The sequence below is a fragment of the Parasteatoda tepidariorum genome, chromosome 8, assembly GCF_982258835.1.
Source record: "Parasteatoda tepidariorum strain Cologne lab strain chromosome 8, Ptep-v5.0, whole genome shotgun sequence".
Lineage (NCBI taxonomy): Eukaryota > Metazoa > Arthropoda > Arachnida > Araneae > Theridiidae > Parasteatoda > Parasteatoda tepidariorum.
The window spans coordinates 22,222,486-22,242,023 of record NC_141762.1 but is presented as its reverse complement, the minus strand read 5'-3'; the positions used below and the strand labels follow the sequence as shown (position 1 = coordinate 22,242,023).

The following is a 19,538-nucleotide window of genomic DNA, read 5'->3' as shown; positions in this document are numbered from 1 at the left end:
TATGAACGCAATTCTTTTGGCGAGAATTCCAAACTAACATATTATTCAAATTCTTTTGGTAAGAATTCCAAACTAACATATTATTCAAATTCTTTTGGCAATAATTCCAAACTAACATATAATTCAAATTCTTTTGGCGAGAATTCCAAACTAACATATTATTCAAATTCTTTTGGCAAGAATTCCAAACTAACATATTATTCAAATTCTTTTGGCAAGAATTCCAAACTAACATATAATTCAAATTCTTTTGGCGAGAATTCCGAATTAACATATTATTCAAATTCTTTGGTTCACTTTGATGTGAAGCACTTTAAATAAGTTAGGATTTTTAAGTCATTTATTTTCTACAATGCGCTTAAGTTGTCCATATCCACTTTTTTAATGATTCGATTTATTTTCGTCTTTCGTTGCCATCTTCAACTGAATCGCTGGAATTTACTTTAACGATTAACTTTTATTCCATTAAAAAGCCCTCCACAAAGAGTAGTTTTTTCCAATGCTTTATCCAGGAGCTCCCTTGCCTTTTGAGTTGGCTCTAAAATTAAAAAGCTACAGAGCTCAGAATTAGGTCGGCTGTTTAACACCGGTTATAAAACAAAAATAAAATAAAGTTCATCACATCATTTCCTCATTTTTATAATTTCATAATTCACGAAACCCTTGAAGTCATGAACTGCCGACGACTCCTTCGAAGCCTTGAGTCACACAGGAAAAACATTGTCCTTCAGTAGATACCCTCCCACTGCAGAATTGTGGGAAACGAGAGTGCAGATCTTTTGGCCAAGAAGGGCGCCTCAATTATTGAAATTCCTCCCCGCGCAATACCCTTTTGTTCCATCAAGAAAATGGTGACAAATTGCATGAAAGACCATTCCCTCATGCACCCATCCAAAAGAGTGTCCGATAAACCATGGAGGGATTTAGTCCCAAAATCCTATATTGGGCCAAGGCGTGGAGCTGCGGCAGAATTCCGCCTGGCCAATAGACAAGACTGTCTTCTTAAACACCTCAGCAGAATTAACATTGCTCCTTCTCTCATCTACACACTTTGTAATCTTGGGGAGGAAATGGATGCACCCATATTATGCACCGTCCTGCTATGCGCAGGTCTTCTCTAGCCGAGCGATACTGGGAAGCCCGAGACCTTTGAATTAATGGACTCAAGTTACTGCATTATGTTTACCATCTTTTATTGCATTTCACTTTTCTTATTGTGCTGTAAGTACTGTCCAATAAATTTGCCGTTGGAAATAAAAATTTCATAATTCACCATATCACCTCCTAATGTAACGACATTCATTTCGTAATTCATTAGATCACCCCCTAAATTTCATATAATTTTGCTATTTATTTAAAGTTTGATACATGCTACTCTTAAATGCCAATTTTAGTTTAAAACTATTGTATTTTTTTAAATACCAAGTCTTTTAAAGCCTTTCCAATCTAATGCGCTTGATTATGAATAAATTTTTCGTGCATTACTTAACCAACTAGTTAATGTTAAAATAAAATGAACTCTGATTGTATTACATAATTCTTGAATCATTATAGTAACATTTATTGGAGAATACCTTATTGTATTGATTAATACACTTTGTACTATGCATTTAAAACAATATACTCTCTAAACCTCTCTTTTTTCTTTGTTACAGATCCTTATGTGAAAATTTGGCTAATGCGAGGAGACAAGCGAGTAGAGAAGCAGAAGACGGAAATCCACAAAGCAACCCTACACCCAGTTTTCAATGAAGCCTTTACCTTCATCGTCACGTGGGAGCATATTAGGGACACATCCATGAATGTTACAGTCATGGATTGGGATAATGTGGGCAGAAATGAAGCCATCGGGGGCATCGTACTCGGATCGAAATCCGGACCTACAGAAGCCAAGCACTGGGGGGAGATGCTGACCAAGCCAAGAACCGCTATTGTCCAATGGCACAAACTGAAACCCCTCTGAAGGGAATCAAGTCAGCTGCACCCTCTCTGCTGTCTCTCTCTCTGTCTCTGTTGGTGTGTCAACAATCCCTATAAAAATATATATAATTAAAAAAAAGCGCGGGAAAATAAACATGCAACGACCGAACCCGGTGCTTTTGTATGGCTGTTAAAACATCGAACTGCGTCGAAAATTTTTCCTCGCGCAACGAATGACACAGGATGTTGACTGTTTCAGATAAAATGTTTATGTGTACTTTCTTGACCCCCCCCCCCCACTTTAGCCCTTGTATGTCGTTCGTCGTCATTTTCATCATCGCCAACGCACAAAGCGGGCCGTTTGCAGCCGAGGAACGATTCGCTTCCGCTTATAAATAACTAAAAGAGGAAGTTGAAAAATATTTGGGGCCAAATGCTTTTTTCACTGTCTTCTTTCCCCCACCCTTTCTGCATTTTTTTCCACGCTGCTGCACCCCCTTGCGCTGCTTTTGCCAACGTGCAGGTAACATAACAGCATGTGACCTTTTTTTGCATTCGGCTCGACATTGTGTTACCAAAAACGAACAACGAACGGGTCGTGGAGGGGGACATGCCTGATGAGAGGGTTCGTTTCCTGCAGTTAAAAGACTGCATTTTTGAGCTAGGCTTTAGGTTTTTGAAGCACTTCCCGATGCAAAGGCTTTGAGTTGATTTGCCTCTTATTCGTGTTAAACATATCTCATTATTTCAATGTCAATTAAAAAATTATATTCCATTTTATTGGTTGCCCAATAATTAGTGAATAAAAAATGGAGAATCACAATCCAAACAAGTAAACGAAGGTTTTTTGGTGATTCCCTCATAATAAAATTCGTGTTATGAAATCATTTGATAACCTTGTCTTCTTGATGCGTTGGGAAATTTGATATATTCTACCAGAAAATTCAAATTTCCTCTTAGATTGCCACACTCTCTAATAAAGGATCACGTGTTTAATTTGGAAAAAAACCTATAGCAAAACTTAAAGGGCATTATTTTGTTACCAAATTTGATCGCGCTGTCTTGCCGAGAAATTTTGCAAAACTTCAGAATGCTAGAACATTGAAAACCTTAAAATAACAGAACACAGACTCGGAACATCAAAATAATTAGAATAACGGAATGTTTATATTTCAGACTCGGAACATCAAAATAATTAGAATAACGGAATGTTTATATTTCACAGACAGAACATCTAATAATCGGAATAATGGAACACTCATATTTCAGGCTCAGAATAATTAGAACAACGGAACGTTTAAATTTCAAACTCGGAACATCAAAATAATTAGAATAACGGAAAACCAATTTTCAATGAAAAAGTTCGACATAAAATAACTTTTGCATAGGTTGGCTTCTAGTATCATCGCCAATTCAATCTCTGCTGTATTTGCAATTTATTCACGAGATGGTAACAAAGAGCTCTTTTCAAGGAAGGATAAATCATAGCTCATGAGTAGCCTGAAAATTTCTTTTGCCCATGAAATAGAGGACATCCCATCTCGTTGTCTTAGCTTCGCATCAATGTCTTCCATTTCATTGTTTCTCTGCGTGTTTCGATGTGTTGTAGCTTTGCGCGTCCGCTTGTAAATTTCAGTGGCGGAGGTCCCTTTGCGGGCGTTCCTCGGCAGCGCGCTACTCCCTAAAACGACCTCCTCCAAAAGATCTTTTTCAATGCGTTTGAATGTGTGTGCTTTTTGTGCAACTCTATTGTCATCTCATAGAATGGATGTGTAAAAATAACTGACACTTTTTGTACTGATTATAAAATTAGTGATAATTATTACGTCAAAGTCAGAAACTGTAGTTTTGATCGCCTAATACATTGCATATATTATACACTTACAAAAGCCAACATAATTTTTTTTTTATTTTAGTATCGTTTTAGTTAAAGCACCGCAATGGAATTTTTGATACAATTTACAACTTCCGGTAAAACATTCAGCTGTCGAATACACTTTTTTCGAGTACTGAAAATTTATTGAAATTGTAATGAAAATTTAGTATTGAAATTGTAATGAAAATTTATTCGGGTGAAATAGTTTACAATTAAACTCGAAAACTGAAAAAGAAATATTGAAATCAAAATATTATTCGGTATATTAATTAAAAGGAAATTACATTTAATGAATACTCATAAATTGATTGGCGATAAATAAAACAGTATAGCTTTTTGAACCATACCAGTAAAACTTCGTAACTTAGATAGTATCCCAATATTTACTCAAAGGTAAAAATAATCAATATTGGTTGTATTACTAAGTCTGTGATCCAATATACCTTACAGTTTGTTATTTATCTTTTAAGTAGTTTAACCAATCATTTTTAAGTAAAAGTATCGGTATTTGTAACAAACCGCAGTCGAAACTTAGAATTTTCATATCAAGTATTTCTAAATTATTCTAAGCATAGAATCACAGCTAACTAAAATCACGCTCAAATTTTGTATCTCTTACTTTAAAATATCTAAAAATTATAGAGTACAAAATATTTCAACTATTGCAAAATGCATTGTTTATTCAAATAATAATAATTTTTTTTAATAATATCGAGTAAAATATATTTTTACTGCATTACCTCACACAAGTCTGCCTTTCCAAAATTTTTAGCATTTTTAAAATTAAAACAAACTACACGCATGGCTATTAAATGTGCAATAAAGTCGTATAGCTATGCATATGCTTGAATGCTTTTTATCATCAGTCATGTGCAGCAGTGCACATACCCAACTGCCATTTGTGGGTTTTTTTTTCTAAGAAAAAACCAAAACAATGCATCCTGTGTTTTTAGTCTACAGTGGAAACTCAAGCATAGACTCATTTTCTGAACAAATGACGTCATCGAAATAGATAACTATGTAATAGCATATTGTAAATAGCTTTCGATGTATTTAGGAGAAAGGAATGAAAATAATTGTTCACCACAACGTAAGGAGGAGGACGTCTGATAGGAAGGTCCGCAGGTAGCTGTACATAGAGGATACTCAATGTATGTGTGTCCTTTCCTGTAGATAGTAGAACATATGGGACCTAGGCCCGTCAATTGACATGTAGGCCTAGGAACTGGGTCCCATTTACCTAAATCCCTAAGAGTACATAATATGTTTGTATGATGGAATTCAATGAAATATCTATTTATGTATCTGGCTAAAAGTGTAAATAAAATACTAAAAGGAATTTATGTAATGTTTTATTCATGTGTCATGTTCATTTTTTTTAAAAATTCAATTGTCCAAAGAAGCCTCGAGACTAATGAGAAATTATCAGTGTTATCTGGAAAAGTCATCCGTAGTTATAATCATCGTGATTTTATTAATACAAGTAATAGTTATAATATTGTGTATAATAGTAACATTATTGTGTATAATAGTAGTAATAATTATTGTGATTCCCTATGGGGAGCTGTGGAGTCTAACATTTTAAATATATTAACAATGTTTTCGAAGCTCTGTCGCCTAAGAAAAAAGAAAAGCCATAGTTTAATTGCCTTAAAGCACTGCAATGATTTTAAATTATATACATAATCTTGCCGTGAAGAATTATCCCGGTTTTGGAACGGACAAATAACTTAAATATTTTAAAAGTTATAAAACTTTTTAAAGTATCGCCAATTTGGCGACATTTTTCTACCTAAATGAAAACTATCAAAATTACAGCCTTACTCTCAGCTTTTGCAAATTTTTATGAGTGGGTTTTTTTAATTTTAAAAAGACTACAAACGTTTTGAAATTTGACAAAATATTGACATTTTGCATCATTTTCAAAATAATCGTCGACAGTGATAAGCTTTATATAGACTAAACTTAACCTAATAGTCATGAGTAACAGTCGCAAACTAACAGCAGTTATAAAAATAGCAGATTATTCGCAAAAAAACGTCATTTCATATAAACGAATCAGACTTCGAAAATGAACCTTAAGACATAAAAAAACATATATATTACTGAAAAATTAAAAACCATTGAAAATAATTTAGAATTATTAGATAAAAACATCTCATTCAATTCCGTTATTGAATACATATCATATGATGCTTATTTTAAAGCTTCTTGGTTCGTTTTTTACAGATTAAACTTTATGATTACGTGATAAAAGGAGCCATACGAAAGTGTAAAAATAATAATAAGCATTTTTGCTAACTTCGGATAACTAAAGAGAGATATTCTCAATATTAATGTGAGAGAAATTTATTGAAATACTTCTCTTCATATTCAAGTTATATACATAATAGTAGTTAACCACTTGACTTATCATGAAACGTTTCTTGATATGGAAATGATCTTTGATTGCACTGTAAACAACAACTCGCAACGGAATGTTGACAGAAATACCAACTGCTCTGGACAAGCCAAAATAATTTTTAAAAAAAACAGCAAATAACTACAAACTAAATTTTGCAAATATTTGATTATTTTTACGTGCTTTTTTAAAGGTATAGCATGGCATAACTACTATAAAGTGGTGAGTTATATAAACCAATGAATGATTTAGAAATAGTGGTGGATACAAATCTACTAAATTGAATTTATTTAACCAAGAATCACAATTGATAAAACCAATTTAAAATATCTATTTGCTGTCCGGAGCAAGTAGGCGTGTGTTGAAGACGTCTGAGACACATCAATTATTGTTTTGACATAAGAAACAAATGACGTCTCCCAGACGTCTTCGTATGTCAAGGAGTTAATATGCATACTGACGACAGGTGGTGATTGCTTGTCAAATTTGATTTTACTCAAATTTTTCATTGTTCCAGACTGCTAGAGTTTTGTTTCATATTAATGTTTTATCCAAATTCATTTTTTAAAAAAAAAAGTTTTAGATGTTAAATGAAAGTTTTCCTATTTCTTTTCTTTAGTTGTCAGTTGCTCTAATTATTTAAATTAATAATTTATCAGTCTCGCGAATGTTATTGTAGGGCAAAATCAGCGCATACTATTTGCCGTTCAACACCCAATCTCAACTTAACATAATAGACAAGTTGTCCTTATTACTAACTAAATCTGCTATATATTTGCGCTTGAAGAGTGTCAAAAGATAAAGTATAAACTAAGCACAGCGAAACTTTATTTTTTGTCAGTATTATAATACAGTGGTCTATGCCGCATGCTGAAATCATTGATGAAACTGCCTAGCATTAATTTCTACGCGTAACTTGTGAGCAGTTACATATGAAGGAAAACATGAAAAAAATGTTTCTTTAACAGATTCGTACATAGTTTTATATTGCAGTATAACTTAGTAGAAATTGAGTGCCGCCTCCGTCATATCAGATCAAAGAATCGGTTTAGAATAAGTTTATTTCGAGAGTAACGTAATTATCAGCTTATTCAACGAAAATACAGTAACGCAATGCCGTCGTGGCATTTTTCGAAGTCCAACGTTCGTCCAGAAAGCACATAGACCTCAACTGTTGAGCTCCAGAACTCTAACCAGTCCCAGTGATATCCTACAATAATTGGACAACTAACATATCTTTGTCCACTTCTTCCAGTTTCAGATCAGAACTTACTTAATTTCGAGAAGGATAAACCTGACAGAAGAGTAATTTCTATTTCTTTTCTTGACATCAGCCACCCGTTCTTATCGCGCGACTTTACTGGAAGATGACTTCTACTAATTGTAAGATGATATGAGACAATTGCAAGATGACATATGAGAGAGCTAGAGCACAGAACACCTGGTCTTTATCCTCAACTTAAATTGCACTCATTTGATTCCAACAACTAACGCAGCTTAAATATAACTGTTAAAAAGTACTGAAGAATAAAATTATGTGCTGATTCTCTCCAGAAGCATAAGGGGATAGCTCTACTCCATACAAAATCACTGCGTGATTAACGTAACAAGTTGAAAGAACAAACTCGGAATTTCGATAAGGAGCGTAAGTCACGCGACACTTTTTGAGGAACGAGGACGCGAAACATCATATGAATCACTCCAGTCTAAACAAAAAATTTCGGCAAAAATCTGGAACTCCTCTCTCTGAAAGTGAAAATTTACCTGGAAAATAATCTCCTTTCCAAAAAATACACACACAGAAAGTGAAAACTCACCTATTACCGAAAAATGAACGGATAAAACAGGTAGATCAACCAGATGCACACAGCTCTGAAAAAAAGAACATCCGTCCCCAACCCTCAAATGTTGAAAAAAATTGACTCACCCAGCGAAGATCCAAAGCATCGCAATCAAAAATTTAGCAAATCGAACCCCAAACAACGCGCACAATAACGTTCAAAAGAACTCAAAATATAGAAGTTAACTCTAGGAAAACCCCACAAAAAATGCGAAATTCACATTTATCGAACTGTCAATGGTGGTCTTGGAGCTGACCTCTAGTCAGAAAGGTCCCGGCTTCAAATTCCGGATAAGACATGGTTGTTCTTTTGTTCTCTTCTCTGCACTATCTGCCCTTCTTACGGTTGGGGCAACGTTGGTCCTTCTGATACCCGAATGGTGAATGTCAATATCTGAGTGAACATTGGAAAAAAACATTGATCGAACTCAGGGCCATCATCGAAATTTATATGGGAGCCTGAGGTCGTTAATGGCCCTTTTCCAATCCATCTTAAAATTTTGGCTCTTCCGGGTAACTAGAATGCAAATTGGAGTGAAAAAAAATGAGATATTTTGAATTTTAGATAAATGTGCGTCGTTACAAAAATAAGCTACCGTCTAACGCACGGTCCTCCATATCACCAACTTTATCTAAAGACTAAAATCCAATCAGTCTAGACTAAACTCGTATCCGCGAAATAACCAAAATTAAGTCCAAGTAGCCACCAATTAAGAAACTGTAAAGCTTGCACGTCAAAAATAAATTTCAAAGTAGCACTGCTTTTGAGCTGTGACAAACCAGCAGTTAAAGCTAAAAGCCTAGTTTTATTTCAGTTAATAACTTTTAAACCTATGCATAAAAAGTCCACATCCTAATTGAAAAGAGTATCTTCCACAAACGCTCTCTCCTTTTGATTCCTAGAAAGTTCTAAAATTCCAGATTTTATGAATCGCGGTAGCGAATGAAGTACGTAAGTAACACTCTTCAAGTGTTTTCTCAATAAAGAAGATAGCAAAGTGTCAATAAAGAAGATAGCAGCTACATTTGATAACGAACAATGGACTAAAAACTTTAAAAACTAGTTTTTGGCAGCAATTTAAAACGCAAAGAGAGCGAACGCTATTAAGCGAAAAATAAAAACTATTGTTAAGAGAAATTGGAAGCTTGCGGATAAGAAATTAAGTCAAATTATAGTTTTTTTTATTTCCTATTTTCTACGTTTTATTTTTAATGCTAATTTATTATTCGCATTCACACAGAAACCTTAGTCACATCAGGCAATTTTGGTTTCAAAAGAATTGTCTGGTAAAAGAATATGTAAATTCTAAGACAAATTAAGCAAACTTTTAAGGGGCTAGTAACAAATAAAAAAGCATATTTTGCTATTGTTCTATTCAAAATAAGTTCTGTTATTAGTTGAATTCGAAGATGCTTTAAGTTAGTGAAAATGAATATTACATGATGTCCGGCATTATAATTGCAAATGTCTTCGCTAAGTTTTTATTACAGTTTATAATTTATACTAATATACAATTATAATTTATTTTAATTTGAATGCATCGATTTTTAAAAATATGCAGTTGAACTTTGCATTCTCCCTCAAGCAAACACATCGTAACTATTCTTTAAACTAGAAAACTGTCTCGAAAATCTTATGACAACCTTGCCAACAGCCTTTTGAGATTTAAGAGCTCGCGTAATCCTAACGTTTCAAAATTGCTTATAAATTATAGATGGATGTTATACATAAACTCAGAAAGGGATTGATACAAGATTTGTTTGAAAAAGAAGAAAAAAATGAAATTCATATCCTTTTCTCGCCAAGTAGCTTTTATATATGTATCGAGGGATAATGAATACAAAAGGCAGACTGTAATCTTCGTCGCCAATGTCAGAAAAGACAGCGACCCAATGGGGCCGAATTTCCAACTCACATTCATCAATTTAAATTGCGGACAAGTCTAGCTTTGAAAGTTGCTTTTCAGGATATCAGACACTATTTTGTGTTCTGTCAAACTAAAAGATATTCGAGAAAGGGAAATAATGAAAAGTTTTCAAGACTTCAAAATGCCTCACGTCTGGAAATGGTGTTAGTTTTGTTCTTATGTAGTCTTCGATTTAGGGCTAAAAGAAATAGTCCATATTTCACATTTAAGTCAAAATTGTTAAATAAAAGTTTTTATAAATGTGATATAACATTCTCGTTACAGCTTGTGATTTATTATTTTAAAATTGTTAAGGAAATAATGTTTTATTGCGATACTAGAATGAAATTGTTTAATTTTGAAACTTTTTTGGAGAAAGGGTTTTATTATTCCATTTTGGGTACATAAAAATGACGATATTTTTCATTTATCCCTTTGAATCAGAATTTTTATTGAACATATTTTTCATACCTTTCCATTATTTTGTATTAATGTAGGCTAAAATAAGTGAAAAATAGTATATTTGGCATTTTAACAATTAATGGTTATAAAATACAGCATAAAAATCGGGTGCCTTTTTCTGCATCAAAGGTATATATCTTCTAAGCACGGATCACTTCCAAATTTTTCTTATTGTCTAATTTGCAGTTATTTAGATCTAAGAGAAACAGTTATTCATATTTGAAATTTCCTTAATTTTTACAATATTCACATAGATTATAGATCTAGAGTTTGATAAGTATTAAACATTGTAAGTAGTATTATACATTGTAGCAAAAAGACATAAAAAGAGAAAATATGCTGAAAGTTAATGTAACTCATCAACAGCCAACAACAATAAAACATACATTTGAGCGAAACAAGTGTCGGGTTTCGTTATAGCAACTTGGCGAACAGCAAAAGCTGAAGGCCATGTTGCTATTGGCTAAACCCTACGCAAACAATATTAACATGACAACTCAAAGATAATTATAATAGAAAAATTTTAAAAAAATTTAATCATTAGTCAGTGCATAATCATAACCAAGCTCTATCCTAGTCCACGTTCAAACGTACCACCACATCAACAGTCATCCTTCCGAATTGTTCGCTTGTAAATTGTGCGCCATCAATGAATATAAATGACGGTTACGGTTTAGGCATTTGTGGACAGTGCAAATCGTAAAAAGTAAATTTAAACTACTTATATTTTGAATTGTGACATAAGGTGATTGACAAAACTACTTGGAAAGTTATTACAATTAAGTTCAGCTTTGCAATTTTCCACTTCCAACGTAAAGTTGTTTTTGTTTATGCAAATTCGCTATTTCAGTATACGATAAACACCACCCCACAATCTCAGTATACGATAAAAGCTAAGACTTCAAATTTGAGGTGCTTAGTCTACAAAACTATTTCAGTTGCATAAATATCAAAGTACTCAGAGGAATTGTTATTTCTCAAATTATCAGATTCAAAAGAATCTGTAAAAACAATATTCATTGATAATGAAACTATGAAAAGATCTTCAATCCAATAATTTAGAAGGATGGCTGTTGATGTGGTTGGTACATGTGAACGTGGACTAGGATATAGTTTTGTTATGCACTGATTACGGATTTTTTTTAAAATTATCTTTGAGTTCTCATGTTATTATTGTTAGTGTAGGGTCCAGCCAATAGAAACATGGGCTACAGATTTTGCTGTTTGCCACGTTGCTATAACGAAACCAACCCAGCTCTTGTTTTGTTGAAAGGTATGCATTATTGTTGTTAACTGCTGGTGTACTACAACAACTTGTAATACACCAGCAGCAAATATATATATATATATATATATATATATATATATATATATATATATATATATATATATATATATATATATATATATATATATATATATATATATATATATATATATATATATATATATATATATATATATATATATATATATATATATATATATATATATATATATATATTTTATTGTATTATATATATAGGTATAAACACAAATAATAAAAATAACATAAAGAGAAAACCATAAATGGGAAAGTCCAATAGTCTTCTTCAAGACTCATCTATTGGAATAATTTAGTGCGATATTTATGAATAAAGAATAATTATCCAAAGATAAAAATTATTCTTTATATGTGTCGATATCGCAAAAAAATAATTGTTGAAAAAGAGCATGAAAATAAAAAAAAGCAGTAACCAAACTTACCGGCGTGTAGCAAAATACGGTTTAGGTTTAAATGTAGACTAATTAAACAGTTAACAAAATTCGCTAAGAAGTAAAATGTTTGAAGTTGCGCTTATAGCTTGAGTCGAAAGAAATAAAATTAAAAAATATATTTGGTCGACAAATAATTTTTAAGCAGGAATATATTAGCGCTGCCATCTATGAGGGAAACTAGTAAAAAGTTTATTATACAGAAATTAACTTAATAATACCCATAATAATAAGAAAATCTTATTAAATTAATTACGATTAAAAATATATATATATATATATATATATATATATATATATATATATATATATATATATATATATATATATATATATATATATATATATATATATATATATATATATATATATATATATATATATATATATATATATATATATATATTTCAAATTTTAGATCAGTTGTCACAAAATTAGTTTAATTGACTGTGGGGGTTCAATTATAGAAGACCCAAAATAATAACAGTAATTGGTTAACATCAGCAGATAATTAAGGTGAAATTTTGTGAGCAGTCTTTCAATGCGTGTTGAAAGGGTTGTGTGATAATCGAAATGCTGTACATTGGAATTGGAATATCTAATAATTAAGATTGTATGAACAGTATTTTCGATGTTATTTTTTTAAATATACTTTTTTGCATTATGTTTTTAGTTGAACTTTAAGATTAACAATATAATGACGAATGCTACGATATCTTTTATAATTCATAAAAAAAAAATTTTGAATTAACAAATATAATGACGAATGCTACGATATCTTTTATAATTCATGAAAAAAATTTAATTAACAAATATAATGACGAAAGCTACGATATCTTTTATAATTCATAAAAAAATTTGAAATTTGAAAAAATTTAATGTATTTTCAAAATCGTATGATATTTAAATATAAAGTAATTATTGCTCAAACTACACACTGTTTTCTATTTTTAAGAATATGTAAAAATCTCAATTTTTTTTTTTAAAGGAAACATATAATGATTTTAGTTCTCTTAACATTTTATAAAACGGAGTGCATGATATAGTTTTGGAAGTTGCTAGTGGTATGTACTTTATATACATAAGATCGATTTCAGCCGAGAAATAAAAAAGAAATGAAGAGATATTAAAAAAAAAGAAAATTATTTCCTCAGAAAAATATGAATACTCTTGAAAGTATTTTCAACTCTCTGAAAGGATTTTAATTCTTCTGACGTTAAAAACATCTTTCAGTTAAGAGCATTAAAAAAATAGTCTATCCTTAAGAGCTACTTAAACAAGAAAATCTTAAAACCTTTTAGCTTAAATATAACGGAAAACAACATTTGAAAGCCTTTATCTGCAAAATTTTGAATTTAAATTAAAAGTGGTTCTAAGCTTTGATGAAGCATCTTAAAATCATTTAATACCGTCACGTCTATGCATCTGGTTTTCAGATATCTGATTTTAATTTTTTTACTATTCTAGTTGGCTGAACCCCTGCGTACTTCCGCTCAAGGAACCCGATGTTTGCTTCGCAATAATTGTTATTTGTTTATAATTGTTATGTAATTTGTTTATAAATGTAGCAATTGTTATGTAAAGTACTAGCACTGTGGGGGGCGGAGTTATCGACCATGCCAACCGTCATCTATCAAAAGGTACCTCATGATAGAATCAAGTTAGCATGCTTTATATACTAGTGAATGATGTCAAACTTTTGTAGTGGTAGTAACGCCACAGTACTCCCCTACCAGAATTTTTATCAGAGATATAATTCGATGAACAGATCTCACTAATTGCTGTACTTGTGAAAGACCGTGAGAGAGTCACCGGATTTTTTGAGTGCTGAATGTGAGAGGTGTATTAACATCACAGTCGAAGTCGCTCCTGTGTTGCCATTAGCAGTTGAGAGTATGCAGGCGTTGAGAGTGTAGACGTTGTGTGTTCGAGACGAGACTCAGAGGCAACAGCGCAGGAGATGAATAATGCATTCACAAATAGCAAGTCAACCGTACAATGTGGACTATCCATCGAAGTAGGCGTAACCGTTGAGAGATTGCGAAGTGGGCGTTACTTGCGTGATCAAATCACGTCCGGGTCACCAATGTGGGGGGCGGAGTTATCGACCATGCCAACCGTCATCTATCAAAAGGTACCTCGTGATCACGCAAGTAACGCCCACTTCATAATCTCTCAACGGTTACGCCTACTTCGATGGATAGTCCACATTGTACGGTTGACTTGCTATTTGTGAATGCGTAATTCACCTCCTGCGCTGTTGCTACTCTGTCTCGTCTCGAACATAAACAACGTCATACACTCTCAACACCTGCAGCACCTTGAGTGCAGCATCCGTAAAAACTATTTCATCATAAAATCCAATTTTTAGCGTAGACATTTACATCGTAGTTCTTGTAGTAGAATTTATTTAATTACAGAAATTCTGCGATTTCATAGTAAATATTACTGTAAAAATAACGCTATATCAGATTTTCGTGCCGTAATATTTTACAGGTAAAGTGCCGGCGCAAATTGTGCGAGTACTTCTTACAGCAGTTTTACCAGGATATTCTAATACAGCTGACATAAAACCGTTTTTTTTTCTATTAAACTTTAAATAATTCACATATAAAACTGTGTTTGCTAACACTATCCACTCCCAAACATTTCCTTTAGAATTATATTAATACCTATTAGTTAATATAAGTAATTTTGTTCAGTGATCTTTTTTAATAATAACATTTTATATATATATATATATATATATATATATAAAATGTATATATTTTTTTAAAATAGAAAAAAAACATATACATGTAATTAGTTCAGGACAGTAAAACACATAGAGCATATGACCATATATGGCAGTACTTTTACTTTCGTTACTTGTACCGCCGGTACAAGTAAAAAGTACGTACTTTTACTTGTACTTCGTTACTTTTTAAATTTCGTACTTTTACTTGTACTTTCGTTACTTTTTTAGGGAGAAAGTACAAGTATTTGTAACGGAAATGTCGAATGAAATCGTTACTTTTTTCTAAAACTCGGTAAGCTTTCTAAAAAAAAAAATGCTTTCAAAATGCAATTATTTTGCAAAAAATGAATAAAAATATTAATTAGCAAGTTATTTTCATTCATTTTCGAGTGTTATGCATTTGTTTAATACATTTTAAATAAAAAATGTTGGATTTTGTTATTACGTTTTTCAATTTTCTTTTTGAACTCACTAATAATACAATTTTTGTCGTAATATATTTTTTACTAAATACATTTTTACCTAGTACATTTTTTACTAAAATTATGTTTATGCCCGACCTTGTCAAACAATACCCAGTCAAATCTCCAAGAGCTTCAGAAGTATTTGTGCTACTGAAAACTATTATAATTACTATTTTAATTCTTGAAAACTCGAAGGTATTAATTTAGCCTCTGATACTAAAATTCGTTTACAAATTTTAATTATTCCGTTAGGCAGAAATGTTCGGAAAATGATTTTCTTGCATAACTTCAGCATTAGCCATTGTTACAAATAAAACTGCAGACTGTTCTGTTTCAACTTATACTGCACATTCAATTATTTTTTACTAGCTCAAAGATCACAAAGCTTTCTGAAACCCCGTGTTTGCTTTGTTTATGTGTGTGCTTTTAAAACGCGTTTCTATAAAGTAAAACAATTTTAAATCAATGGTAATTTAAATAAATAAAAGTAAACTAAAAATTAAAATCAATAGATAAAATTTCTTTCTCGTGCAAATCCATAAAAAGTTTGATATTAAAATTATATTTGATTTTAAAATTATATTATACGATTATATTATGAAATTATATTATAATATTCTTCCGAATTTAAAAATAAATCCATAACTTTCAAAATTAAAAATAATTAAATAAATAACTACAATTTTGCAAAAACATTAAAGAACATAAGAATATTATTCAATAAAATTTTAGGTTACTTTGAATTTTCGATTTCCTAGAAATGTACTTTTAAATCGTTACTTTTTTTGTTTAGTACCTGTACTTTTACTTGTACTTTTTACTCGTTACTTTTTAAAATAAGAACTTTTTACTTTTTACTCGTTACTTTTTTTTAAAATACTTGTACTTTTACTCGTTACTTTTTAAAAGTAACGTTGCCATATATGCATATGACATCCATATTAGTTTAGGTTACGATGTTTACAATAAATGCCCGAAATGTTTACCATAAACTGACCTGATTTGCTTTTCTCTCAACAAAAAAAATGCATGATCAAAACTGAAATCCATAGTTGAAAACCATTTTAACTAGTTTTATAATCATTGCTCCATAAATCTTATTAAATAATGATTTATGCTGTTTTCTTCCTCCAACACATAACAGATAATCGATTATTGCTAGGAACCTCAAGATTCCAGTTCACCTTTTTAATGTTTGGGGGAAAACGTTGAGAACGGAATTAATTAATCTTATTTCTGTTCGTAAAAAAGACTAATAGTTTTTTTTCCAGTCAACTATTTTTCAATTAGAGTTAACTCAAACAAAATATGAGTTTTTGAGGTTGTTTCGAGGCTGGCACATGTAAAAAAACACACACAGCTGAGGTAGAAAATGAAGTTATGTTTTGCACCAACAATAACATCATTTACACGTCATAAAATCAACCTCATATGTAGCTCAACGAAAGTTTTAGTTGAGATCGAGTGAAATTATTCACGCCTCGCATACACTTATTTGCTCGAAGTGTAATAAAAGTAACCTGTACACCTAAAAAAAAAACTCCTTAAGCTGTTTGCTTTAAAGAAGATTTCTATCAACTTAAAACTACCTTAAATATGAATAAAACAACTTCAAACACCTTGATTATACACCTAGGGAGATTGATTTTATAAGATTGTTTTGAAGTCAACTTCAAATAAACCTCAAACACGCCTTAATATTTTGTAAGGAAGATCAGAAAATGTATATGCATATATTCTACTCAAATTATGGTTTTTGCAAAACATACGCCTTACATTAGTTAATGTTTTCAAAAATATTGCAATTATGTTATTACCATCGTTTAACAGCAAGACCCAATTTTTGGGTTTACGACTACTAATGCTCAACTCCATAGTCTTGTAATTTTGAATACAACTTCTGGATCAAGAATTGGGATAAATTTGCCTGTAGGGAATAGCTGCAATCTGGGGAATATGGTTCCAATAGTTCGGTCAAGAGAACGGTTCTAAGTTGGGACTCCATAGGACAGGAGTTGGGTTAATTTTATTGTGAAAATTTTTTGTTCTGAGTTTTGATTATAAGAAATAAATTAACAACACAAATTCAAGGAACCGTCGAAAAATTTTGAAATGTACGATATAAATTTTGGTTCCTGGGGTTTGGTTCCTGGGACAATAGTTAAATAAAGGTTCCTTGGGCAATTCATCCACTTTTCCTTCGAGGTTAATATCTTCCTTACCTGTACTATGCCTGATTCTTTATCGCTTTACGAGATCATCACCAAAAAAACCAATTATTTTTATTTTTTGAAATGCCAGATGATATTTAGGCAAAGTATGAAACAATCGTCCTGATGAGGTTATTATGTAAATGATGTGCATATTACTGTGAATGACCGAAATCGGTGGTTGTTGACTTTCACCGGTGAATGTTGACAATCAAATTAGTCGCTTTGGTGAATGTCCGAAATATTTATTACATCCGATTTGATAAATGTAATTATTCGTGGATTTAATTACATTTATTCGATATTTTAATACTTACTGACTATAGATTAGAACAAGCATCAGTGTTTGGAGTATCGGGCAAATATATACCGAGCAATGGCACTTGACCTTAAAAAAACATCAGTGTAGGGTATATCGGGCAAATGTATACCGGGCAGTGGCACTGAACCTTAAAAATGCATCAGTGTAGGGTATACCGGGCAATGGCACTTGACCTTAAAAAAACATCAGTGTAGGATATACCGGGCAAATGTATATCGGGCAATGGCATTTAATCAGATCTAGTATGACTAAACCTTTGGTAAATATCCGAAATATATACTAGGTCTAGTTCCACTTTTGCTATAGCTTAAATATTTTTAAAAAATTAAACAAAGCGTTTGAATTAATTTTAAACTGATAACGAAATTATTGCTTTAAAATTAAAAAAATAATAATAAAAACTGCGCCAGATAACAGTAATTGAAGTAGTTGCTTTATACAGCGCATGTGCGGAAAAAAAATCTTAAAAAAATTATCCAGGTGCATCTAAAAGTGGATGAATATCCCAAGACACCATAAATTTCTACATTATTTTAAAGAAATAAATGGCACATTACAAAATTTGAGGTACTTGATCGAATAGTTCCTGAGAAATTTAATATTAAAATTACGATTTTTTTTAAATTCAATTTATAAGGAACTATTCGATCGATTTCATCCAAATTATACATTTTGTACAGTAATATTTCGCCACATCCCGAGATTGTTTTAAGTGAATCGAAAACGTTTTACACATAATTATAAAATTCGGAAGGTAATTACTTGCAAAAAAAATTGTCATCAATTACTTTTTAATTTTTTTTATTTAATAATAGTAGAAAACGTTTTGTAGAAAACGTATACAAACTTTGGCAAGTAAGGTAATTTTACCAGAATTTTTTTCTCCGTGTAGAATTCAGTTTGTGTTGTTAATTTATTTCGCATGACTGATTTTAAGATATATTTATGTTCAAAAATTTGTTGAATAACATTAACTATAAGTTTCCTGCATTCAATAAAGTTCTGTTTTAAGCGTTCCAACCTTCCGCACAAATGGACGGAGTAGTATATGATAAAACTCTTTGTTTCATTTTTAATTGAACTTTAAAAATAAACAATATTTTTTTATAAAAATTTGTGCAAAGCAACCATATCTTAACTAGTTTTTTAATTTAACTAAAATCCAATCAATCGGTATTATTTTAAGCAAAAGTAGTTTTTAAAGAACGTCATACAGAAGTTTCCTTTTTTTCCTAAAATAAAACCCAATTAACATTACTATGGGAATGCCGTTAATGGCCCCTAAGTTTTTTTCTCGTTGTTGCTGTTGTTACTAATTCCCATCTGGTCTGACTGAGTCAGACCAGATCAATAAATCCGTTGACATTTAGTCCGTTGACATAAGTCCGAAACTGAAAGGGGAGAGGAATGAATGTCGTTCCAGTCCAGCCCCTAAACAGTTCAAGATATGCTCAGGTGATGCCTGGTTTTGTTGGCATTTAGGGCAAAGAGGAAAAATCTTTTGATTGGCAGAAAAAGTGAGACTTTTCAGGCGTCCACTGGCCAGTCGGGATAGGCAGGTGTTGGTCTGCCTGCCGCCAGGAAGACATAGAGAGAGTCCCGGTCATTTTGCTTTATACCAGTAGTGAATAGGAGGAAGCAGCC

The 19,538-nt window shown here is 31.7% G+C and overlaps 1 protein-coding gene across 3 annotated transcripts in view; it reads left to right on the top strand.

Annotated features, from left to right (window-relative positions):
- Syt7 (Synaptotagmin 7) overlaps window positions 1-5,135 on the top strand; it is a 202,186-nt gene extending 197,051 nt beyond the window's left edge. For all 3 annotated transcript variants that reach the window (XM_087149979.1, XM_087149978.1, XM_087149980.1), the window contains one exon: window positions 1,656-5,135. In XM_087149979.1, coding sequence (XP_087006105.1) covers window positions 1,656-1,963 — 308 coding nt within the window. In that variant the 3' untranslated portion in view covers window positions 1,964-5,135. The remainder of the gene's footprint in view (window positions 1-1,655) is intronic.
- Window positions 5,136-19,538: the final 14,403 nt, after the last annotated feature.